Source organism: Lycium barbarum, chromosome 12 (assembly GCF_019175385.1).
Source record: "Lycium barbarum isolate Lr01 chromosome 12, ASM1917538v2, whole genome shotgun sequence".
NCBI classification, from domain to species: Eukaryota; Viridiplantae; Streptophyta; class Magnoliopsida; order Solanales; family Solanaceae; genus Lycium; species Lycium barbarum.
The window spans coordinates 68981642-69009195 of record NC_083348.1 but is presented as its reverse complement, the minus strand read 5'-3'; the positions used below and the strand labels follow the sequence as shown (position 1 = coordinate 69009195).

The 27554-nt window shown below is 34.3% G+C and overlaps 2 protein-coding genes across 2 annotated transcripts; one reads left to right on the top strand and one right to left on the bottom strand.

Annotated features, from left to right (window-relative positions):
• Nucleotides 1–8894: 8894 nt before the first annotated feature.
• LOC132624253 (probable purine permease 4) lies at nucleotides 8895–10643 on the bottom strand. The gene has a single exon (XM_060339058.1). The coding sequence runs from the start codon at nucleotides 10376–10378 to the stop codon at nucleotides 9128–9130; it is 1251 nt and encodes a 416-aa protein (XP_060195041.1). The 5' UTR covers nucleotides 10379–10643; the 3' UTR covers nucleotides 8895–9127.
• A 10033-nt stretch (nucleotides 10644–20676) lies between these two features.
• Nucleotides 20677–26676, top strand: LOC132622605 (DNA replication licensing factor MCM6). The gene is made up of 18 exons (XM_060337231.1): nucleotides 20677–20835; nucleotides 20934–21086; nucleotides 21545–21670; nucleotides 21754–21916; nucleotides 22249–22442; nucleotides 22528–22723; nucleotides 22909–22986; nucleotides 23271–23500; nucleotides 23584–23698; nucleotides 24176–24250; nucleotides 24345–24485; nucleotides 24579–24782; nucleotides 24872–25033; nucleotides 25114–25169; nucleotides 25303–25442; nucleotides 25540–25665; nucleotides 25962–26092; nucleotides 26186–26676. Exons 1-18 carry the CDS (start codon nucleotides 20753–20755, stop codon nucleotides 26312–26314), a joined length of 2502 nt encoding a protein of 833 aa, XP_060193214.1. The 5' UTR covers nucleotides 20677–20752; the 3' UTR covers nucleotides 26315–26676.
• Nucleotides 26677–27554: the final 878 nt, after the last annotated feature.

Here is a 27554-nt window from a genome sequence, read left to right as displayed (position 1 = left end):
GTGTACTTCATTTTACGCCACAGGTTCAAAAGTTTCTCTTTTTTCTTAAACTCTGTGTCCAGTCAAATGAGTTCATGCAACTTGAAATGAGGGAATATAAGATTTGGATTAAAATTGTTAGGTTCTACAGAACTTATGGGTAAAACTAGAGGTGTACATGGACCGGATTGGTTCAAATATTTTTAAATACCAAACCAAACCAATTGCGTCGAGTTTTTAAATTTATACACCAAACCAAACCAATAAAATTCGGGTTTTTGGGGATTTTTTCAGGAAAGGTCTTCATACAAAACATTTAACTTTTACTTCGAATATTTCTTTAGTACTAGTAAGATACAACTATATAATTAAGGTGTTTCTTAAGAAAATAAAGTCTTCATACAAAACATATAACTTTTACTTCGAATATATTCTTTAATACTAGTAAGATACAACTATATAATTAAGGTATTTCTTAAGAAAATAACACAAAATGTGAGATGCGTGATGACATTGTATTAAAATATTCAACAAAAAAGATAATAAAATCAGTTAAAATAAATATTGCTAAGTATAAGCCATAAAAAAAATGACCATAATCTAAGGGGTCGTTTGGTAGATAGTCGAAATTATCCCGGGATTATAATCCCGGGACTAATTTATCCCATCTATTGGGATTATTTTATACCATCTTTTAGATGGTATAAAATAATCCCAGTATAAGTGGGATAAGAAGGTATAAGCTAGGATATCCCAGCACTAATTTTTGTACCATGTTTGGTACAAGGTATAAATTTATCCCGGGACTAATATATACCTTCTACCAAACATGGTATAAAAATTAGTGTTGGGATATCCCAGCTTATACCTTCTACCAAACGACCCCTAAAAGTACTAAGTCATGCTAAAATAAGTATGGCTAATAAGTATTCATTACATGACAAAGAAAAAAATTAAGTTATGTATTTTCACTCTCTAAACCAATTATGCAAAACTAAAGAACAGATATCCAACATCATTGTCATTCATAGTGGTAGAATTGAATTTCTTTTGTTAGCATTAGTATTGAGTTAGTTTCGGTTTGAACTTTATTTGAGTTACTAACATCCGTGGGATATAAAACTTATTGACATTCAAAATTCTAAGTTCAAGCTTCAAATATAATATAACAAAAGACAAAAAACTACTAAAAAATTTAAGAAATATTTATAAATTATATTACAAATAAATATTTTTAGAGAAAAGACATCATTTCACCCTAGAACTTGACACGAAAACTCACTTTAACAACTAAACTTAAGTTGTATTTATATACCCCCCCTTAACAACTTTCATTTCAATTATTTTCTACCTTAAAAAAATAATATCATTCTCACAATGTGAGGTGTATTACACTCGCACCACATCATTGCCACGTCGTTGCCACGTCATTGTCACGTCATAGCCATGTCAAAAATTGCCAGCCCTTCATTTTTTATTTTTATTTTATTATTTTTTCTCTTTCTTCTTCTTTCTCCCTTTTCTCTTTCTTCTTCTTTTTCCTCATCCTCACCACACTTGTTGCAACCACTGCCGCCGCCACTACCATAACCACCCATAAGAACAACACCCAGAAGCAACACCAAATTGAAATACATTTATTTCTTCCATGAAGATGACCCATATACACCCAGAAGCACCTCTATGTGTATTCACATTTCCTACTGCAAAAATCACTGAAAAAACAGAAGATGACCAGAATTTCAGTAGTTGTTGATCGAATTGTCATCTTTAACCCACACCCACCACCATCATCTCCCCACCAAATTTCATCCCATTCCTTCTCAAATTAGCTCCACTTACACTCAAATTCGTCCAAATTGGTTGTTTTGGTTGTTATAGTTGGCTATTATTATTATTATTAACAACCCCATTTCTTCCATAACCGTTATTCCATAACTTTATTTTTGAAAGGAAACAAAAATCAAAATCAAGAAACCAAAAAATGGTGAAAATGGTAAGAAAAGAATGATGACAATCTAGAGAGAAAGAGGAATTTGTGAAGAAGAATAAGGAGGAGGAAGGTGGTGGTGGGGGGGGGGGGGGGGCTGTGGCGTGTGGTGGGGGGTTGTGAAGAAGACGAAGGTGGTGGGGGCGGGGCTGTGGGGTGGGATGGGGATTGTGAAGAATAAAATGGTATTTTAATTGTATATTATTCTTATTTTATTTTTTAATTGTATATATATATAAGCGGGTCCACCTTTTTATGCTCTTTACTCTCTTAATTTTTTTTTTGTTATTTTTTTTGCCACGTCAGCATCTGAGGTTGTATTTAATTAAGATGAAAGTTGTTAAGGGGGTATATAAATACAACTTAAGTTTAGTTATTAAAGTGAGTTTTCGTGCCAAGTTCAGGGGTTAAATGATGTCTTTTCTCATATTTTTATGTATAAAATATTTTATAAAATGAATACATGTGGTGTCGGATTGGTTTGGTTCAGTTTGATTTTTTTTAGCTAAAACCAAACCAAACTAATTATGGGCGATTTTTTTTTTTCAACATCAAACCACTAGTTGGAATTTTTTCTCGGTTTGATTCGGTTTTTCGATTTGGTGCGGTTTAGTGGTTTACTCTGTACGAAAAACTATAGCTCCGCCCAGGAGACAAAGCGTCACATCAACGAAGCTGCAGAGAATCTATTAAGCAGAGCATGGTAACTGGTTCCATTACCCAGCCGCACATTTTGGCATATAACAAACTGGCGTGCATGTCCTTTTATCTAGCGGCAATACACACTCTCCCCCTACGGCGCATCGTGAATTCGTGATGGAACATATTCTGTTCATACTCCAAAATTGATAAGAAAATGAAGTTCTAATTTAACTCAATTTCCTCAAAAGTTAAATCAAAAGGTGATATGATGATTGTTTAAAACTATTGTCATATTATCAGCCGATGTGGGATTACTAACGCCCCACCTCCCTTCCGGCAATTAGAGCATGATCAAGATAGTATAGCGGTCCAACATCGGGGGAAACAAGAATGAAGGAGCTAGGTTCTGAAATCATGTTAATAAGACGGACATTGGCAGAAATCAGTCGCAAACGCTAGCTCAAGATATGAGGATTAATTAGGAGACAAATTGAAATCCTACCCACCCACCAGTAGGGGATGCCCACATAAGCAAGATGGAACTAGGGGCTACTTCGCTAGAAAATTATATTACACTGAACATATAAGATTAAAATTATTTTTCACGCTTTGATATTTGAATTTCTGTGAAAATTTTGATTTTGTCACTGCTCCTAACTCATCTCCACTTTTGAACTTGCTTAAAACTAATTGAATAAAAAGTAAATTGATAAGCATTTAAATGTTGAAGTTAATTAAGTTAAAAAATATTAATGAAACTATTGCTAAGGACCTTCTTGCTGATGAACTTTGTCTGGTTTTATTTAGTTTTTGTGGTTGCTGAGATGAGAATGTTGAGATGGATGTGTGGGCACACTAGGAGCGACATGATTAGAAATGAGGCTATTCGGGATAAGGTGGGAGTGGCCTCGGTGGAAGACAAGATGCGGGAAATGCGACTGAGATGGTTTGGGCATGTGAAGAGGAGAGACATAGATGCCCCAGTGCGGAGGTGTGAGAGGTTAGCCATGAATGGTTTCAGAAGAGGTAGGGGTAGGCCAAAGAAATATTGGGGAGAGGTGATTAGACAGGACATGACGCAGTTATAGCTTACCGAGGACATGACCTTAGATAGGAAGGTGTGGAGGACCCACATTAGGGTAGAAGGCTAGTATATAAGTCTCGTTATCTTTCCTTATTAGTAGGCGCATTAGCGCATTATAATTTCTTGTGCTTTGATTTATGTTATTATTTGCTACTTTCTGTACTTTGACTACTCTATTTTATCTGTGCCGCTTTCGTGATTTGCATTTCCATATCGCTTTGAATTCCTTGATTATCCTGTTTTACTGTGTCGCTTGCATTATTTCATTGCAATATCGTTTTAAATCTTTTAACCTTATCTGACCCCCTTTTTATGCTTCTATTGAGCCGAGGGTCTCTCGGAAACAGCCATCCTACTTTGGTAGGAGTAAGGTCTGCGTACATTATAGCCTCCTCAGACCCCAAGATGTGGGATTTCACTGGGCTGTTGTTGTTGTTGTTGTTGTTGTTGTTGTTGGTTGCTGTGTTATGTTGTGTAATAACACCTTTGGACAATAATGTACCTGATTCAACTGTACACACGAAAAATGACATGGATCTTCTGATCTTCATACAGTATCCAGAAATTTGCGATTTTACACTGGCAAGGGCACTAAGTTTTCTTCTTCTTTTTTCAAAGCTTTGGGAGATTATTGGTGTAGACTCAACTCATCACTCGATAACTAAACATAAAGATTATGTTGTGAGATACGTCAATTCCACTCTACCATTTGTTTATTACTAAATCCAATTTCATTCTAGCAATAAGACGCAAAAGAAAATTAAAATACTTACAAATATGAAGTGATGAGAGCATAATGTATCGTTTAGCAATCAAATCCTATATATTAAATTAATACCCTAAGATCAAAATGCTTCAAAACTAAGATATCTTCCGCAAGTGGAAGGCATTCCAATTCTATCATATTATGCATGCGGTAAATATCCGTCACTACATATTGAGATTTTAGATTTCAAGCTTTTACGTCTTTTGGATAAGGTTAAGAATAAATTGTAGAAAATAATCTTCATTGGACAATAAAATATTATTTTACCATATGCTTTTGAGGCACACGAATAAGCTCATATATACTAAAATCATCACTGGCTGCTACACCATGAAACTCTTTTCTTATCCGAGATAGTATCAAAATAAATAAAGGCTAATCCAAAGCGCGCATATGGAAGATTTGTTTCTGTAGTCGTTTATAATTGTTATTAGAGTTACTTGATCCTTTTCGCATAAGATCAATAAAAATAATGTGGGAGATTCGCAAATGATATATAAAAAAATAATTGTAGAGACATTTTTTTTAATTTAAATTGTAAGTGAACATAATAGATCATTCCCTCTTGATTTTAACTAAATGATAATATATCGTCAAGCTTCGTAAAGTTAGTTACTAAATGTCACTGTAATTATGCGGTTGTCCAAGGGCAAAGTTTCATCTAAAAAAATAAAAATATCTAAATAGACAATCCTAACTAATGAGAGAATTATAATCAATATTGAATTTCACATATTAAAAAATGTTACTCCATTAAGAAATGGAGTGAAAAAAGAGAACAGAAGTGCATCCCCCATAATTGCTGGTTGCTGTCACACTTTTTAATTGTGTGTACCACCTTCTTTAAAAAGTTTTCGAAACCTTAATTATGAGAAGAAAGTTTAGCCAGTGGAGCAATAAAGAGTTAATTAGGTCGGCATATAGGTTGTGTTTGGTATATGACGGAAAATGTTTTTTGAAAAATGTGTTTCTATTTTCCCTTGTTTTGATTGCATTAAATATCTTGAAAGATGCTTTTCTTTGGAAAATATTTTCCTCTAAATAGAAGAAAATAGTTTCCCTTCAAAATTTGAGGAAAAATATTTTCTGGATCAATAAAAACAAACTAGCACATCTCCAACCTACCGCGCACTATCCATACCTACCCCCGCTCACTCTCACCCCAGCTACACAACCCGTCCCCCCACCCCTACCTCCCTATCACCCACCCCACCACCTTTTTCCTACCCCACCCCATGCCTCTCACCCCTACCCCACCCTGCCTATCCGCATCATCAGAAGTTGCACTCTGAATTCAAAACCTCATGCTATTTTGATTTAAATACATATAATTAGAAAAATCACTTAATTATTTTCCGTCCTACCAAACACACTGATAATGAAAAAGTTTATGCATCACCCGAGACAAGACAAATGCAATCATGTCATCATACACCATCTTAACAGCCAAACCTCAATTAATCTTATTCTCACTGGCTAACAAATTAAAGGACGTTTTGATTGAGAAGTTTCTGCATAATGAAAAGGGGAAATGGCATAATCCTATTCGCAAAATGAGAAACACCTTTTACCATGAATAAACGACAAATCCATATAATTTTTCTTACCTGTCCAAAAGAGGTGATTTCTCATAGGGTCACTCAATTATCGCAATTGTAACATAAAAGTCACTTAATTTTGTTTTGTAACTGAAAAGTCACTCAACTTTCATCTTTGTAACACAAGAGTCACTTAACTTTTTTTTGTAACTGAAAAGTCACTCAACTTTCATCTTTGTAACACAAAAGTCATTCAACTCATTTAGTTAACTTTTGCTGACGTGGCATTTTTTTAAAAGTTAAATCCTTATTTAATATAAATTCGCCTGTTTTTACCATTTGGAGACTCGCCCCACTAACTTGACACGCTATCCAATGAATTTAGCGTACAACTTGATGAGGATGTCTAAGAACGGATCAGTAGTGTAAATTTTGTAGAAGAGAGGATTAATATAGTAATTTTGAACAAAATCGCTACTTCATGGCTCCTGCATTAACTAGGTGAATTGAAACGTTGATCATCGATGTGGCATTTACTTTCCCCACAATCACTATCAACTTCTTATGGTATTCTTTGAAAAATTCAAGTTGCTTGCTCAAGGGAATTGTATTCTGAATACATCATAGATGATGAAAAGAAGAACAAATGTACAACTAGACTCAGTTGATTTACGTAATATTTTGTGAGTAGAATGTATAAATTTCCTTGAAGAACTATTATTACTTGCATATAGCTTAGCAACAATGTCATAGTAACCAGATGAACTTGAGATAAAATTTTAAGGCTTGATTAGGGAGGAGAATCTAGCCACGTTACCAGTAAAAAAAAAATTATTAGTAAAATTTCAGTCCTTAATGTTTTGTTATAAAAATTAGGAAAGCGGGTCGGATTACTAAATGGTAAAAATGGGTGGGTTTATATGAAATAAGGATTTAATTTTTTAAATGCCACGTCAGCAAAAGTTTACTAAAATGAATTGAATGACTTTTGTGTTACAAAGATGAAAGTTGAGTAACTTTCCAATTACAAAACAAAGTTAAGTGACTTTTGCATTACAAAGATGAAATTTGAGTGACTTTCCGGTTACAAAACAAAGTTAAGTGACTTTTGTGTTACAATTGCGATAGTTGAGTGACCTTATGAGAAACCAACTATCCAAAATAGTGACCAAAGCGCACTTCATTTCATTATAACTTACAAATATTAATGTTCCTCTCTCTCGATTTGTGTGATAATATTTGATTGGTGAAGTGTGAATCTTTCGTTAAGAAGTTTATGGTCTAAATAAGTCACAAATATTTATATAATTATAAACATTTTATTAAAAGTAAAATGAAAACTTTAAAAATAAATTATTTTTAACTAAGAAAGTATAATTTTTCTAAGAATAAAGTAAAATGGAACACACCACATATAATTTGGGAGTTAGGGGTTAATTTATTTATGATGGTTGTGTTTGAGACTTGGTTAAATAAAAAATACTTATAAGCTGTAGAATCATAAGTTAATTATGGGAGAACGGATTTTGCCTTCTATGCACTTGACTTTATAAGCACTTAATTTTAACGTTATCAAACGTCAAAGGGCCAAATATATAATATATAAAAACTAATTTAAGTAACTTATGAGTTTAGCTAAAATAACCCACTACCTATCTCAATAAACATTAGTTGTCAAAGTGGGGAAATGATTGTTTCCCGAAATTCATACTGAGGCAAATCAGTATGTATCTTCCAAATCTATAAAAGAACACGCCACTGCCGGTTTCTAGAATTTGCTATATACTGCTCTAAGAAAAATAATCTTTCTATGTCGTCTTAAGTTTTAAAGTTTTATTACATACGCAATGCATGTTTTGATAGTGCATTTGGCTTTTTTGGGTTATTGTAGGATTATTAATATACTCCATTTATTCAAGTAGAATATCCAACTTCGTCTTAAATGCGAGTATAGACAAAATAGAGCAAGCATATCAGATGATTCTTTTCTTTCTCAAAGTGATTCTTTTCTATTATCTTAACCAATTAACCAAAGGCTGGCTTGTACGATTGTTAAAACTTAAAACTACTTTGCTTTTTTCAGTTATTTTTCTCGAAATGTTTCATTTCTCAGGGAGAAAAAAACAAGTAGCACGAAGTAACTCTTTTATAAATGTCTAAATATATTATATATGTATATAGAAAGATGGCATATCTTTCACTCTGAGGAAATATCTCTGAATGATTCTCATATATACTCTCCTTGAATTTACACTGTAAAGGGGAAAAAGAAGTTGCCCCCAAGTTTAAACTTAATTGTCGTATAAAACTTACACATTAAAGATCAATCATTTTTGTCCCCTTCTTTAACTCATGGAAGTGGATGAGAAGTCATTTATGTTGGTGATAAGATCAATAATTTAAAAAATAATTTAAGTCATACGCATCAGTATTAATTTTTTTTATATTATCAGGTTAAACAAAAAATATATTTATAGACAACTTTTCTTAAAATGTGATACTTGTAATTCTAAAAATATAATAAATTAACTAATCAAAACAGGTTAACGTGATCATCAGATGGTACAAAAAATCTTTATAAAGACACTATATATAACTTAAACTTATTAAATAAAGATAAGAACAAACATTTCCATTTTATTTTTTGGTCAAAAGCATAATTAAACAATTACTCCCTCCATCCCAATTCGTGTGTGACACCTTTCGAATTTCCAGAGTTAAACGAGTTTTTCTTTAATCGCTATTTTTTCATATGCCATTTGAATATTGCAAAAAAAAAATTATGTGACTTATAGTATTTTTTACATAATTTTCAAATATGTAAACTTTATTTATTTTTAAATCCTAAATTATATACTCAAATTCATAGTCAAAACTAAGATATTTAAATCTCGAAATTTGAATTGCTCCATATAAACTAGGACATAGAGAGTAGTAATTTACTCTTTAGTCCTTACTTTTCCATTAATTAACATTGAATACAAACACTTGTTACTGATGCCCCCTACTAATAGCATGGCTACAGAGATAAACCAGCCACAGAACACCCCTAGTTATCGAATAAAACAAAACAAAACAAAAACAAAAACAAAATAGAGAGATACTATTTCACGTGATAAGCATCAGCCTTAGGCGTTATGCGTTACAATCTCTGCAAGTTCCATGAACTGATTCGGTTGATGATCACTCTTCTGTAAGGAATTTTCAAGAGAATTTTCTTTACTATGGTTCTCTTCTTCTTCGCTCTTCATTTTAATATAAATGCCATAAACATATGAACAAAATCCCCATAAACACAACAAAGTTGACACAGCTTTAAGTCCACCAAAATGATCCCTATACACCAATACCCCTCCCAATACATTTATCCCCATTATCGCCGTCATGCAAACACCTCCCGTTAATGACGTTGTCAAGAACACCATCCCAGCCGTACCCATAAAGCACAACTGCCACGTCACCACGTTGAACCCCACCATTAACCAGTAAGCCTTTGGGCCTAAATCAAACACTTTTATGCTCTCCGTCTTCATCTCCGTGAAACCGCCGTCTATCGCCATCCCTACGGTGGCTAAAGTTGTCGCCGCCATCTCCATAACCAGTTGCATTTCAACAACCATAGCGTAACAGTAAACTTTACGGTATATTTTTTCCATGATAGGTAGGTAAAGAGCGAATAGTAAACCTGCACCTACAGTTGAGAAAAATCCTATGAAGTACTTAGCTTTTGTTAACCCTATTGGTTTGTCGTGGCGTGAACCTAAGGCTAATAGGACTGAGCTGAGTGTGAGAAGGATGACACAGTTCAGGTTTTCGAATGTTACTTTTTGCTTTACTATTAAGACTGAAGATATGAGAGTAAAGACTAGCTGAGTAGACAAAACTAATGAGTTTGTTGAAACAGGAAGATAAGAGTTACCCCAAGAGTAGAGAAGGTTGTTTAGACCTAATAAAAAGCCGATGAGGATTGAGAGGCATAAAATTTTAGGGGTGAAACCAGTGAAGGGCTTTCTATCGGTGCAAATCTTGAAAAGGTAAATAGGGAAGAAAAGAAGAGGAAAACCAGCACATTGTACCCAAGTGGAAACCCATCTACTGCCACCTTTGTGATTGAAGTAGAATTTGGAAAGAAGACTAGACGAGACAGAACCAACGAAGAGACACATGTAATTGATTCCTAGTAGAATCATGTAGTAACGTTTGCCTCTTTCTTGGTCTTCATGCATTTGGGGTTGTCTGGTTACTCTGCCACCTTTGTTGGCGCACATGATGATTTTTGCCAGTGTTCTGCTAAAACATGATGGGAACTTATCATCTGGCTGTTGCTGTTGCTGTCGGTGTTGGATAAGCGTTGGTGGTTGTCGAGTTGACAACTCCATTAATTTAACTGACGAAAAAGAGGAAAGCTAATTGGTTTATGGAAATGGAGATTTGGAAGCGGCGGAGAAAAGATGAAGAATTTGTGTTGTGTTGTGTTGTGTGACAGATGAGAGGAATGCCTTTTTACACTGAGCGTCTAGAGAGTAGTGAGCGACCACTGAGTTTAGCTATACCAAAAGACATGATAAGTTTAAATTCTAAGGGTCGTTTTGTACATAGGATATATGAGGATAATAATCTACGGATAAAGTTTGAGATTAATCTTATCTCATGTTTAATTTGAAATAATAATTGATTTTAGAATTACTTGTACTCTAAAATAATGAGATTAGTTATCTCGTGCACAAGGTGGGATATCCCACCACATGGAAATCCACCATTGTACTAAACGACCCCTAAGTTAATAATGACTAATTGTATAAGTAATAATTAGATAAATAAAGTTTAATTTCTGGACATGATAATATAAAAATATTTATATAAGAAAATTACTTAGACGATTTCTTTATTCTCATTAAAGGACTTCGAGATGCTAATCAACGACGGGAATTGAACCCGCGTATGGTGAATTCACAATCCACTGCCTTGATCTACTTGGGTACATCCGCCCCTCGCTCCGACAAACATTACATAGAAAGAAATTTTCAGTCATTTCTTGATGTTCGGTCTCCATCAAATGGGGGGAAAATGATCTGTACATTTATGAGCTTTGTTTATCGAGCAGCGATTTGGCTAGGTAAAGCCTTGTTATCGAGGAATGTTCCTACGTAATTCACATTGATAAAAGAGGATTTCTTTTAGTAGTGAAATGTTGGTATCAATGTCAATTTTAGTGGGATGACTTTCTCTTACTTGGAGCCAAATGATACTTGGAGCTAAAGGATGCATTGCTTGGAGTCAAAGATGCTAAGATGTGAAGGATAATTGAAATGCCCATGTAGTACATTTGGAGCCCAAGTCATTGCTTGCCTATAAAAGAAAAGGCAATTCTTCTTTATTCATCATCCCAAAAATTCATAAATTCGTTGTAGTGAGTACAGAATCGAGAGAGTAATTCTCTTAGATGTAATTGGGATCTCTCCCATTTCTTTATTAATAATATAAAAGCAACTGTTTTCTGGACATAGGATCATTTTGATCATAACCACCTTAAATCTTGTGTTCTTTCTTTTACTTTCCGCTAACAATACCAAACGACGTATTCAGGGCATAAGACAGAGACCTTTTGGCTTATCATCGGGATAGGGAGAGTGATCGACTGTGCTGTAAGTTAAATCCAATGGTTGTAAATCATTCGAGCAAAGGGAGATGCATTTTTACCAGTATAAAATGAAGTATCAGAACTTTACGGGTCTTAACTTCTATCCTCATCAGAACTTTGAGGGCTTGGTTGTACAAAACAAAAACAATAAAGCATGCCCTGACAAGAAACCAGCGTTATGAGATTTTCGATTTTGCCTGCTTGGCATTACATTATGTGAATTAAGTTCATCCAGTTTAATACTCTATCCGTTTGAAAAAGAATGGCACTATTTTCTTATTAATTTGTTTTCAAAAAAAAAATCATTTCTCTCTTCAAAAAATTTGTGTTCAGCTCGGACTGAGCGACCTTAGACCAAGCGGTCTCCGGTGAGTGGGACGTGCCTTGGTCACAAAATTTTATAATATATAAATAAAATGTAAGAATAACATTTTTTTTTTTCATGTCTTAGTTAGGAAAGTAGTTTTAAGAAGTTATATTTCTAATGATGTCATAGCAAATACATCTTTTAGAAATGAAAATTCGTTCAAAAGTATTGTGTAGTAATATACACTTGAAAGGAATTTCATCTTTGATTTGTTTATTGAATTTCATCTTTGATTTGTTTATTTGTTCTTTTTTAATGTCTATATCGCTTACAAAAAATGTTATGTGCTCTCTTCTAGTCAATCAAACTATGTTACTATATAAATTGAAACTGATATAAAAGTATTAATTTCTTAACAAATTTGGTGATATTAAACACTTATGTTTCAATTCTATTTGTTTTTCTTCCTTAGCTTCTCGTTGTATAGAGAGGGGAGGGGATGTGGCAACGTGGGGGGTAAGTGTTAGTATTTGTAATCAGTGGCGGAGTCAGAAATTTTACTAAGGGGGTTAAAAAATATAAAGAAGCGAAGGGAGATCAACATCTACTATATATACATAAAAAAAAAAAACTTATTTATATAGTATAATTTTTCGCCGAAGGGGTAGCTCTGCCTCTATTTGTAATCCAACAGCCCTAGAAGCATGCATGAAGTTAGGAGGGAAGAGACAAATTAATTAAGGGAAAGGGGTCAAAAATATTCCTCTACTTTGGAAAAAGGAGTAAAAATATCCTCCGAACTAATTTCGGGTAAAAAATACTCCTTCTGTTATTAAACTTGTCAAACATACCCCTCTTTTAACAGAAATATCCAATCCCCCCAAATAACCATTTTTTTGACCCAACCCAATAAAATTTTAACCCCTAATCCACCAAACAATACCCAAACGTTCCCCATCCCCGTTGTTAAAAAACTGAATCCCAGGGGGTTAAATATGAAGTATGGTTGTTAAAATCGTGAATCAACAACATGGTTGTTAAAATCGTGAATCAACAACTCCCAATATAATGAATGTCAAGTGAGAATTAAAAGTCTTTAGAGTCAATTTTTTATTCCAAACAATTTTCTATACTCTCAACTTTCCTATTGATACGTTTATCTCCACTTTGGGTCCACTTAGCTTTGAATATAGTAGAATTCCATTCTTATTACAATCGTGTTCAAATTGAAGGAGAGGTAAGAACTAATTGAAGAATAGACTGTGGAGAAAGTTGATAAATTGATAGTTCACCCAGATTCAGTTTTTTTGGCTTATCATAAATAAATTGTAGTAGCACAAGAACTAAGCATTTAAGAAATCATATTGTTGTTACAGGGCAGAGCCAATAAGCTCCATCTTTTACTAGCAATCACAGTAGAATTGCTTTACATTATTTAAACAAACTTCAAATTACAGGAGAGAGAACACTTGTTTTTTGGCAACAAATGCACTCTTCAGTGGAAATTAAGTTATTACAAACACTAAATTTGTAAAACATCCAAAGAAACAAGCCAAATCCTCTTGCTTCCTCCCCCACCCACCCCCTAACCACCAAAAATGAATCCAGCAGCATACAAACTATGGATATTTAGAACTTCGCAAAAGACTATTGCCAGTCAAACATTTCCAAAAATTAATATAAAATGTGGAATCTTTCTTCTTGAAATGCTTTGAAGCCGTTTTCAGTACCTTAATATCACTGTTTTCAGTACCTTAATATCACCTGGGGAACGTTGGGCATTGTTTGGTAGATTAGGGGTTAATATTTTATTGGATCGGGTAAAAAAATGGTTATTTTGGAGGATTGGAAATTTCTGTTAAAAGAGGGGTATGTTTGAAAAGTTTAATAATAGAAGGGACATTTTTTATTCAAAATTAGTTCGGAGGATATTTTTAACTTTTTTTTCAAAATAGGGGAATATTTTTAATCCTTTTCCCATTAATTAAAAATAGCGTCAGTGTGTGAAAGCCAAAAAGTTTACAAAACAGAAAGAAAAAAGAGGGCAAATCCTTTTAGTCCAAATGGAAACGGCTGCATCTGGTAGTTTTGTGGATTAGCATTGATTAGTTCGTTGGTCTTCTCCTTCTGCCATTTTTAAGCTGTTTTTTCTCCTGATCAATTTTAAAGCCCACATTTTTCAGCAGTTGTCAGTTTTATCCATCTGAACATGTATGATGTCTCTCTTCCCCTCGTGACCTTTTTCTTTATTGGATGTTTGATATTTGTGTTGGACTTCAAATTAAGTAAGCGTTTGGTCATGAAAATCAAATATTTTTCATTTTATTTGAAATTTTGAAGTTGAAGTTGAAGATGGAGTTATGTTTGGTTATAGTTTTTGCAAAAAATATTTGATTGTTTGAATGTACTGCAAGTGAAAAAAGTGAAAATATGTTTTTAGGTGTTTTTCAAATTCCAAATACAATTTATTTAAAATTTTCATGGCCAAACATTGATTTTCAAATAAAGTGAAAATGTTTTCTGGAAAAAAGTGAAAAATTCTTATGGCCAATCGGGTCCTTAAGTTAAATTGGTATTGTATAATAAGGCTCATTTAAAAAACTTCCCACCAAATAAAATTTTATATTCAAAGTTCAAATTCGATAACTCTGAGTAAAGATGAATTAATCATATTCATTCCACAATAATTCTTGACTGTTTAATTTTTTTTTTTTCCCGTAGTGTTCAATTTTCTTTTTGACCAACCTATATCTCACTCAATGCATAGTCCTCTTTCTATGCATCCTTAATTCTATACAACTACAAGCACATCCTCAGATATGTCTCTTTAAAAGAAGAGGAATAATTAGGATAATGGGTCGAATTTGTTCATGTACAATCCGAAATATCTTAGTTTTCTCATTAAATATTTAATAGAGCTCTAACATAAGGTTAATTTTAAATTATAATTCAAAACTAAAGAGTATATTCATATACTTTTCTCCATTATTTTAGACATGTCGAGTTGCTCAGTTAATTGCAAGGGCAAATACAAGACGTTTTAATCAAGCCTGAAGAGTGACTTTGCCAAAAAACAATTGGAGCTATTGCCATTGATAAGATATTATTTGCACCCGTAGCTCATTTTCACCTTGTCGTTTAAGCTAAATCTAATATTTACAAAGCATTTAACCGAAAGTCAATATTAACAAACGGCAAAAAGCATTTTGCCTTTGTGGACCGAGGAGAAAGGGGGCTCGGCGGGAAGAGGAGTGTACCATGAGAGAATCAAGGAGGTCAACCTCTTTCAAATATACAACATGGATTCTGGCAATGTAGTTGGACTCTCATGTCGATCCGAATGAATCATCCTTTCCACGGAGATAAATCTTTGCCTGCTAAGCAAGAGGATAGCAAGTTCCAAATTTTGTCTCGGTAGGACATGTATTTCTATTACTATGAAATTCATAAATGAAGTAGTTAATGGTAGGGTTACCATTATCCTTTTTGTAGTGACGAATCTTGTATGTGTTCCTAAGAAAAGAAATTTGTCCATTTTTCGGGGTCTCAAGGGGGCGTGGAAACGCATAAGAACGGGGGTTCAAACCCGAAAGCAAGAGATTTTTAGCGAAGGACAAAAGTTAAAGATCACCAATTTGAGGGACAAAAATTAAAGGCCACCCCCAGCGAAGGGCAATACAGCAAATTGCCCCTATTTTTACGTTGTTTTTCTCCTGATCAATTTTAAAGCCCACATTTTTCAGCAGTTGTCAGTTTTATCCCTCTGAACATGTCTGATGTCTCTCTTCCCCTCATGACCTTCTTTTTCTAATTAGATGTTTGATATTTGTATTGGACTTCAGATTAAGTAGGCGTTTGGCCATGAAAATCAAATATTTTTCACTTTATTTGGAATTTTGAAGTTGGAGTTGTGTTTGGTTATAGTTTTTGCAAAGAATATTTGGTTGTTTGAATCTACTGCAAGTGAAAAAAGTTAAAACATATTTTTAGGTGTTTTTCAAATTTCAAATATAACTTCATGGCCAAACATTAATTTTCAAATAAAGTGAACGTTTTTTGGGAAAAAGTGAAAAATTCTTATGCCAAACGGGTCCTTAAGTTAAATCGGTATTGAAAATAAGACTCATTTAAAGAACTTCCCGCCAAATAAAATTTCATATTCAAAGTTCAAATCCAGTAAACATGGCTAAAGATGAATTAATCATATTCATCCCACGATAATTCTTGATGGTTTAGATTTCTTTGTGGCCTACCAATATTTCACTCAATGCATAATCCACTTTCTATGCATTAATTCTATACAACTACTAGCACAGATTACATCCCCAGACATGTCTCTTTAAAAGAAGAGGAGTAATTAGAAAAATAGGTCGAATTTGTTCATGTACAATCCGAAATATCTTAGTTTTTTCATTAAATCTTTAATAGAGCTCTAACATAAGGTTAATTTTAAATTATAACTAATAAATTGTCCCAGTTAAAACAATCAAATATAATTAGTCGAGACATCTACATATATTATGGGATGCTTCTTATTAATCTAAAACTCCTTTGAAATTCCATAAAATGAGTATATAAAAACAAATATATTAGACAAAACGAAAAAATAATATAAGCGAAAAATATGCATGAATGAACAAACTAAAACAGAAAAAGAAAATGCAAAAGAAGAATCAATGGTATAAAATAGTTGCCGACTTGCAAATAATTACTTAGTTGGCCAATTCAAATGATTTTCACACGTATTAGCATTTCTTTTGCTTCATATTGTTAACGAAATTGTTATTAAATCTTAATTTCTCGTGTTTATTCTTTGACATCCCTTCCCATCCCCGTCCCTCTCTCTTTCTTTGCCCCCGATGGACCCTCTCATTTTGTGCAATTCTCTTGTGGTTCTATAAATATTCATGAGATTTTTCGAAAAAGTGAACAATACTTATTAGGCTATGCACGAAGTATTGCATTTTTTAATTTAGTATTAGTCATCGTTCTCATGCTTTAGCTGAAGGAGGAGAAGTGCGTCGAAATTGTTTCAAAGGTTTTACAAAGCGCGCAAACATTAGTATATATATTAATTAAAAATATAAACAAATAGTTAGTAATAGAAAAAGAAAAAATTGAAAAATCTTTATGTGGTATCCATCTTACATTAGTTGAAAATTAGTTGTTGAAGGAAAAGTCTTTATGTGGTATCCATCATAGTACATTAGTTGTTGAGGGAAAAAGATGAAAGCAAAAGATAATCTATTTTTTTTTTCTTTTATCTTTTGGTAACATGATTTTAATGTTGTGCATCAAATAAAATGGGAAAATAGTGGGTAAAAGTCTAAAAAGTTCATCAGTCTTTATGTGGTATCCATCATAGTACATTAGTTGTTGAGGGAAAAAGATGAAAGCAAAAGATAATCTATTTTTTTTTTCTTTTATCTTTTGGTAGCATGATTTTAATGTTGTGCATCAAAAAAATGGGAAAATAGTGGGTAAAAGTCTAAAAAGTTCATCAAGCCAAATTTGACAAACTATCATTTACCAAAAAAAATCTCATTTCTATTTTACTTTGATATTGCTACTCCACTAACATTACAAAAAGGAAACATATTTAAGCAAAAATATTTTTCTAAATGATTAGTCCCGCTGATCATAACAAAATTGGGGTAGATCATAAAGAAATATGTACTCAAATAGATAGATAACAATTAAAGAAATTTAAACAAAGCTACTTGAGTCTTTCAACTCCTTGAATAATGTTATTAGTTGTCAATATAAATATTGATTTAGACCAACCCGATAGAAATGATGGAGAAAACAATCATACAATGTTTTTTCGACTGTAAGATGGAATACATACACTTGATAGAATAGAAAAAATGCTGATTTTGCTGGGAATCCAAGAGACTTTAGAACCTGTGAGGCAAAATAGTAGAAATTGGCATTGCTCAGTCACATTTGCTAATTCTAATCATACTTTAACCTAAAAAAAAAAAAACTTAAATTTGTACTCAGAAGAAAACATACTCATGTATAACTACATAGATTGGACAAAAGAGGTGCTTGCCAAGCAATGCACTAATCAACTTATGTTCGTTGGATTTATAGTAATGGGTTTAAAAGTTACATTCGAGGAAGTGAATAGTGGGAATTTAATAGGCAAGTAAATACTGCAAGTGAGAGAGAGAAAAAAAATTACATAATGGTAGTTTAAGATGCAGGTAAATACTACAAAATGGCTCATACGTTAGAGAAAAATGTTAATTAGGAAGAAATTAATAAGTGACTTTTGAACTTGTTAATACATTATTATTTATACCACATAAATGGAAAAATAGAGAAAATTTCAAAAAAAAAAAGAGAAAAAAAGATAAATAGGAAAGGAAGCTATAAATAGGTGTCACATCACCTTATCTATGCCTAACTTTATATTATATATAAATTCAAAACTAAAGAGTAAATTCATATACATTTGTCTAATATTTTAGACATGTTGAGTTGCTAAGTTAATTGCAAGGGCAAATCAAAGACGTTTTAATCCAGTCTAAAGAGTGACTTTCCCAGTCTTTTTTTGGAGATATTGCCATTGATAAGATATTATTTGCACTCATAACTCATTATCACCTTGCCGTTTAAGCTAAATCTAATATTTACAAAGTATTTAACCGGAAGCCAATATTAACAAACGGCAAAAAGCATGTTTCCTCCTCTTCTTTCGTTAAAGAAGTGAATTGCTGTTCTTAGGAATCAAATATTATTTCTATTGATTTCTTCCATTGGTGAGAGTTTTTGTCTCAATTAATGGTGTTGGCATGACGTCAAAATCAAAATATCTACAAGTCCAAGATGGTACAATTTCTTATTCTAGTGCAAATTTTGTGCAATAAATAAAAAGATTCTTGAATACAACAATATGCTCAGTGTAATCTCGCTAGTGGAGTTTGGGTTAAAAAATATTTTGAATCAAAACTCTTATTTAACCTAGTACAATACCGATTTACTTTTTGGCAACCCTTGAAGAAATTTTCCTCGCATATGTTACTAGTAACATCGGAATTGGATCCTTTGACGACATAAGGAGAAGTGGATTTGGCTGAAGTTTAATTATATATGCCTAAATACATAAATGTATGTCTCCTGGATTGTCTTTGTTCCCCAATTTTTCCCAATAATTCCACAATATTAAACCAAAAAGCCTAAAGTTTCTGTCACATATATCTAAAGTTGTTACGAAAAGGGAAAAGGACATATATGACCACTCTGCCATAAATAATTCCATCCTCTAGTTCAATTTTTTCCAAACCCAAAATGTAGCAATTAAACAAATCCCATCTATTAGCCAAAACTTAAATAAGACATTTTTCAAATAAAAACCCAAACACAAAAATGTTTGAGGCGATTTTTATATATAATATGTGTCATTTGTATACAAAATATGTATCAGTACCTATTTGTAATGTATAGAAACTATATAAAATATGAATCGCTAAGGTATGTATCATTTGTGTATATAATGTGTATCGGCACAGTGCAACTGCCCTGTATAGAATAAAAAATTGTATCATTTTTGTATATAATATGTATCATTTTTGTATACAAAGTGTATATATAATTCCATCATGTGTATATAAACTGTATCAGTCTTGTATAGAAAGTGTATCATACGTAACAAAAATGCATTATAGAAATTGTATCATTGTGGTATATAACATGTATCACTATTGTATACGTAAAAAAATAAATCATATCATTATTGTATAATATGTGTATAATTAACGTATAATTTATGTATAATAAATGTATGATTAATTCCAGCATATATATATATAAACTGTATCATTCCTGTATATAAAGTGTATATGTAATTCCAACATATGTATATATGCTGTAGCAAGCGCCCTTTAGTAGTCGCCACAAAAAGTCATTTTTTTTAAAGCGCCTGGGCTGTTGGGCTGACCAACCTTGGCATTATTTTGGGCCGGCCGGCCATTTTTTGGCATTAATTTGGGCCGACCGGACTCCTGGTGGAATTAAGCCCAAACAATGATTAAATATGGGATTAGTTTAGCTGAGTGGACACACAGTGTCCTTTTTTCCCTTACAAAAATGACTAGAATTTTTTTCTAACTAGTCATGACTTAAATAGTAGTCCTAAAACTGACCATATGTGCACTACCATTGATAAGAGAGTGCGGTTACGGTAAAATTGCATTTTTTGTGTGGATTGTCCTTCAAAGGCACTGGTATTTAATTTTTGTCCCTCGAATTAGTGGTCTTTAATTTTTTTCCCTAATACCCCAAGATTCTGGATTCGAACCCGAGCTCAGTAACAAAAAAAAAAAAAAAAATTTCGCAAGGCAGAGACTTGGATTCGCAAGACAGAGTTTTGCATGTACCTTGAAACTCTGCCTGCAAAATTCTGTCTGAGGCCTAACTTTGGCCCGAATAGGCCTAACTTTGCTACGGAACTCTACCTTGAGATTTTTGTTTTTGACTGAGCCAGTATTCGAACCCCAAATCTCGTGGTATTAGCTGAAGGACAAAAATTAAAGATCACCAATTTGAGGGACAAAAATTAAAGACCAGTGCCTCCGAAGGATAATCGTGCAAATGACCCGTTAAATTGGACTTCAGAAACCTAAAAGGGCCCAAAAGCCCATGTGATACGTAGGATTAATTTGGCGGGAACCCGAGAGCAGCCGCTATATCATTTTCCCGCCTAAACCCCTCATCATCTCCATATCTATTTTGTCTCTCTCTCAAACTTTCATTTTGTTTCTTGATCACTTCTTCAGATATCAGAAAATTAAAAAAAAAATGGACAGCTACGGTGGTGGTGGTTACTTTGTGGACGAAAAAGCAGTCCGTGTCGAGAACATCTTCTTGGAATTCCTCAAAAGGTAAAGGGGAAAATATTTGTTTTGAGAATTTACTCTTTTTTTTTTTTTCTCTTATCTTTATTTCTGGATCTGACTTTTTTTTTTTGTTTTTAAATCAGTTTTCGAGTGGATCCTAACTCGCGTGAGCCATTTTACGAGTCGGAAATTGAAGCCATGAGACCTAATGAGTCCAACACTATGTTCATTGATTTCTCTCATGTTATGCGGTTCAATGATATTCTCCAAAAGGCCATCTCTGATGAGTTTCTCAGGTATTTTTCTTTGGGAAAATTACGCTTTATGTCTATTTTTGAAACTATTTAAGCCATGTAGCGGATACTTTTGAGTTTGTTACCCGATTTAGTTCATATTTGTGCATAAACACCTTTTATACACTTTATACATGGTTGATACATTATGTATAATGCTTTCCCCCCAGGTATAATTGTTACCCAACTTAGCTCATATTTGTGTATTAACCTTTTATACACTATTATACTAGGTTGATACATTATGTGTAATGCTTTCCCCCAAGTGTAATGTTGTATAGTATTGTATATTGAGCTGTGTGGCGCAATAATTTTCAAAAGCTGTATATTTTTGAAAATTTCCCGTGTTTCTTTTATCACTGTGTATCGTAAAGATGAATATTTCCCGTATTTCTTTTGATTTTTCTTTTTCACCGTGTATTGTAAAGAAGAAAAGCTCAAACTTTGAATTTCCTTTGTAGATTCGAATCCTATCTGAAAAATGCTTGCAAGAGATTCGTGATGGAACTGAAGCCAACTTTCATCACAGATGATAATCCTAACAAGGACATCAATGTCGCCTTTTACAATCTCCCCTTGATTAAGAGGTTCACTTCATTATCAACCCTTCCCTTTTTATGTGCTTATAATTAGTCGTCGTGTGTTATCTAATTTGGGAAATTGGGATCAGATTAAGAGAATTGACTACCGCAGAGATAGGGAAATTGGTGTCGGTAACTGGAGTGGTAACTCGTACCAGTGAGGTTCGACCAGAGCTTCTGCAAGGAACCTTCAAATGCTTGGACTGTGGAACTGTGATCAAGAATGTTGAACAACAATTCAAATATACCGAGGTTTGGTTTCCTATTCATTTATCTGTCAATAAGGTGTCAGTTTTGTTGTTGTTGGTTCATGGTTACTTAGTATTTTACTTTGTTAGTTGTGAATGCTCTCAATGATGTTGAATTTATCTTCTTTTTCCCTAATGCAAAGCATAATGGAAACAAATCTCATACTGTGCTAAAGAAAAGAAACTATTGTGTCATAATCCTATAATTTCAATTTAGAAGCTCACAATTAACAACACCACAAAGCTATACATAATGTCTACTACTTTTACTACTCGTTAACGTTTCTTGAATGTTTATCACCTTTTCTTTAATATTATTTTTGTGTGTCTTTGTAGCCCATAATTTGCATGAATGCAACATGTCAAAACAAAGCAAGGTGGGCCTTACTTAGACAAGAGAGCAAATTTGCAGACTGGCAGAGGGTCCGAATGCAGGAGACCTCCAAGGAGATACCAGCGGGGTCCCTTCCAAGATCACTTGATGTCATTCTACGCCATGACATCGTGGAACAAGCCAGGGCAGGTGACACGTAAGTACAATCACTTTATACCAGTAGAGTGACCTAGTACTGTACTTGGATATGTTTCATTCTCATTGGTGTGCCTCTGTTGCAGGGTCATATTTACTGGTACCGTTGTGGTGATACCTGACATACTTGCACTTGCCTCTCCCGGGGAGAGAGCTGAATGTCGCCGAGATGCATCTCAGCGAAAGAATGCTACTGGCGGTCAAGAAGGTGTGAAGGGTCTTCGGGCCTTGGGCGTGAGGGACCTCTCGTATCGATTAGCCTTTATTGCCAACTCGGTTCAGGTTAGTGACACTATGGAATGAGTTAACTTCCATTTCTGACTGGGACCTGATAAAGGGGCATCTCCTGTTGATTCCTTAATTTGAACCTATTTGAAGTTGGAAGAATACATTTGAAATGCAGTACCTCCTTCTACTCTCTACTCTACATCTAACATACTGATATTGGATGCATCTCGTTTACCCAGATATGTGATGGCCGAAGGGACAATGACATCAGAAATAGGAGGAGAGATGTTGATGACGATGAGAATCCACAGTTCATGGTTGGTCTTTCTTTTGTCTTTTTCATTTTTCATCTATCAAGAAACATAACTAGAGTATCTGGCATATATTTTAGTGTACATAGCTCAGCAGTTTTTGTATGGTTCATGTAAGCAATCACAATTGGGAAGCTTATCCTTGTACCAATAAGAGGCTATTTCCCATAATCCATTGATATGTAACAATTGCATCACAGTATGCAAGCTGCTTATCTTTTTAGTAATGTGCTTGTCAAAGTCTTGATATATTCAGCTGACTCAGTTTTGGTCAATCACTCTATTGGCAGGCGGAAGAGCTAGATGACATCCAACAGATGAGGAGAGCTCCTGATTTTTTCAATAAGCTTGTTGAGAGTGTTGCTCCAACTGTTTTTGGTCACCCGGATATCAAGAGGGCAATACTGCTCATGCTTTTGGGTGGTGTTCACAAGATTACTCACGAAGGCATTAATTTAAGAGGGGACATAAATGTTTGCATTGTTGGGGATCCTAGCTGTGCAAAATCTCAGTTCCTCAAGTGTGCTTTCTTCTCTTCTTTCTAAATTCTTCAACTCGTCTCCTAGCAAATGACTAACTTCTGCTACTTCATCTATTGCCTAGATACACAGCAGGTCTGGTTCCTCGATCTGTCTATACATCAGGGAAATCCTCGTCTGCTGCTGGGTTGACAGCAACAGTGGCCAAAGAACCAGAAACTGGAGAATTCTGTATTGAGGTAGTATGCATCTTTTTCTTTACTATTGTCACAAAATCAGGATAAACTTATTGAACAGAGTATAAAATAAGTTAGATGCATTGGGAAGTTTAAAAAGATGTCAGCTGTGATGACATGGAATCAATGGTATGTAACTATGTTATCTGCAGTCCCAAGTCCATGAAGCTCATCTAGATTGTGATGTTGGCATGATGAGACTTTGATTTCCTAGAATCCAAGATGTTAATTTATTGAATTTATTTCACTCTGCAGTTGATCAATGTGAATATCTTTTCTTTTTTGCGCCGGGGTGGGGTTTAAGAAGTTTTTGCAAATTAATCTGTAAATGAGTTATCCTTCTCAAAAAAAAAAAAAATCCGTAAAAATGAGTTAGTCTCTCTAGACAACTCTGTTGAGTTAATTCTTCTTCCATTTTTCTTGTCAGTTCTTTTTATAATCTTATCCCATATCCTAATAAGTCTGCTTGATGCTTTTTAGGCTGGTGCACTAATGCTTGCAGACAATGGTATCTGCTGTATTGATGAATTTGACAAGATGGATGTTAGGGATCAGGTATTTACTCATCGTGCCATCTCATTTCTTCAGCACTTCTGTTTACTTTTCAGCAAGTTTGGCTCTGATACTGGAGATGTCTGCCATCTTTAAGGTTGCCATTCATGAAGCAATGGAACAGCAGACAATAAGCATAACTAAAGCTGGTATACAAGCAACATTGAATGCCCGGACTTCAATTTTAGCTGCAGCCAATCCCACTGGCGGGCGCTATGATAAGACCAAACCTCTGAAGGTGACTTACTATTGTGCTTGCCACTAACACTTCCTGATGCTGGGTTTTGTTTCGTCACATCTATTTGTCTGATAATGGTGTTTGATTCTACAGTATAATGTTGCTCTACCTCCTGCCATCCTTTCAAGGTTTGATCTGGTATATGTTATGATTGACGAGCCTGACGATACAACAGACTACAATATTGCTCATCACATTGTGAGAGTTCACCAAAAGCGGGAAAATCCAGTTGACCCTCCTTTTAGCACTGCACAAGTGAAGAGATACATAATGTATGCGAAAACACTGAAACCTAAGGTCTGTGATGCGCACCTTTGTCTGTCAAGGTTGTAGTAGATCCTGCTATCTTCTTGCTGTTGTATTGAAAAGAATTTGGTATTGTCCAGCTATCTGCAGAAGCTAGAGAGTTGTTGGTTGATTCATATGTTGCTTTACGTCGAGGTGACACTGCTCCGGGGAGTAGAGTTGCCTACCGCATGACTGTAAGACAGCTGGAGGCATTGATCAGACTTTCGGAGGCTATTGCTCGAAGTCATTTAGATCTTCAGGTGCGAGAAGTGCTGAATTTTCATGTTGGTTATTTAGTAAATCATTATATATGTGCACTCAACTGTGGTTTTTGGGATAGGTGGAACCACGTCATGTACGAATTGCAAAGAGATTGTTAAAGACATCAATAATCAGGTATGAATAAATGCATAGTACCTTGCAATGAAATGTAAAATGGACGTAAAACTGGATGTATGCACTAAATGTCTGTGAACCAAAATATACATGCGATTAATGTAGATAACTGGACAAGTCATTTTTTATGCAGTGTGGAGTCGAGTGAAATTGATCTATCTGAGTTCCAAGATGAGAATCGCGAAGACAGTGTTGGTGATACTGAAAATGGTACTGGTCAAGGGGAAAATCAACCAACTGGAGCTCCGGCTGAGTCAGTGTCTGGGAATGCAGGTATGCAATATTTGATTGTTATGTGAATTTAGTTTTTAGGATCTTCTTTTCATAATGCAGAGAATTCTTATATCTTGATTTGGTTATCCATGTGTAGAAAATGATGCTGGAACTACAAGCAAGCAAGGAAAGAAACTAGTCATCACCGACGAATATTTCCAGAGAGTCACCCGTGCTCTTATTCTGAGATTGAGGCAGCATGAAGAGACTGTAACACAAGAAGGTAAAACAGTGTGCACCCAATTTACAGAATGTTTTGTTTGGAGTTGCTAGCAAAACTTGAATTGAAGTAAAATACTTGTTGTTTGAAGTGTTCGATGGTACTTAAATTTTCTCTGTGACATGATATGAGGGGAAAACGTTGAAAGGGAAACAACAAATAAGACCAGTAGGATCAAGTAATAAAAGCTTGAAAAGCATCGATTTGCTAGGGGAGAATTCAGTTATAATCTGAGTCATAAGACATTTTTCTTTTGTTGAATGTGGAATGCATGCTCATAACCATTTGAACATCTGCAGGGACTGGGTTAGCTGGAATGAGGCAGAAAGATCTTATACAGTGGTACGTGAGTCAGCAGAACGAGAAGAACAGCTACAGCTCCATGGAAGAGGCAGCAGCTGAAGTCACAAAAGTGAAAGCTATTATAGAGGTAACACTTTAGATATTTATGCATTACAAATGGTCTTGAGTAGTATTTTTATTCTGCTCAACTGAGTTTTGGACCATATGTATGTTGTGACAGAGCTTGGTACGAAGAGAAGGCCATTTGATAGTTGTGGATGATGGTAGACAAGCAGGCGAGGACAGTGGAAGGCAATCATCCAGAAATGACAGGATCTTGGTAGTTGCTCCCAATTATGTTGTAGATTGATTTGGAATTCTTGTCAACAGGTCGGAAAATCTGGGACTTTATGAGCTCAAAGGCCTAAAGTCGCTCAAATCATTTACTCTACTAGGATGGTGGGTGTCTTTATTGTGAAAGCTGAGATCTTACACCCTTTGTGGAAATGTGCCACTATAGGAGGCTAACTGGTTCAAGCTAAATTGATTGTTGTACTGGTTCAAGTTAAATTGATTGTTGTACTTGAGCTTGGGAATGTGAAGTTATCAAGCATATCTGTACTATTAATTGGATTTGTTTATGATGTATGCCAAGTATCAACTGACGTGCATAAGGCAACCATAGACTCAAAGTGATCAATGTGCTTCAAAGTTATGCTTAGTTATTGCCTACTCTTTTGCCTTTTGTTCTCAAAACCATAACATGTTTGACATGAAGCACTCTAAAACAAGTACAACTCTCGCTTTACGAAGGTACTCCCCTTGATTTGCATAAACTTTTAGTGCAGCTGTATTACAGTATAGATTTGCGGAATTACTCTTCTGGATTCATGTAGCTGAAACGATGCATTTTTTTGTTTTAGATATTTCAAATTCTAAACCAACTCATGAGTCATGAAATTGTTGCCTTGAAATAAGAAATTGGTTAGTGTATATTGTTGTATTTCTAACACATACACAGAGCCAAACACATCGGAAAACTAAATAAGAACTTACCTTATGACTTGTATCCTTGAAAGAACTAGTGAAAAAACCTTAGAGCCTTCTAGCCTATGCCTATCACACTTTTATAATACTGGACTGATGGAGTCACGTGCCTATTTATAGGTAGGCTAGGGACTCTTAGGCAATAACTTTAACCCTAAGGACTTTTCCATAAAATATGGTCACCCTAGGGACACCTAATAAATGTTTCCTCCCATCAAGGAAACTTTCGAATATGCATAATTAAAATTATTATCTGTTATATTCATTATTTACTTGGAAGAGAAGGTAAATAATTTGTTACCATAATTGTGGGCCACATTAAATGTCTTATTAAAAAGACAATATTCTTACATTCTCCCACTTGACCCACATATTATAATCAGATAATTGTTTGAGTGATAATCATGGCCATAAACTTGATTCACTCATCTAAATTGTTATGCAACAATCACTTCAACTAGAACACATTACTACACGAATCATGGCGGTCATGCTTTTAAACAAACACTTCCTTCCATGTATTATGATGTATAATATATTCTAACAAAGTGTCCAACATCTTT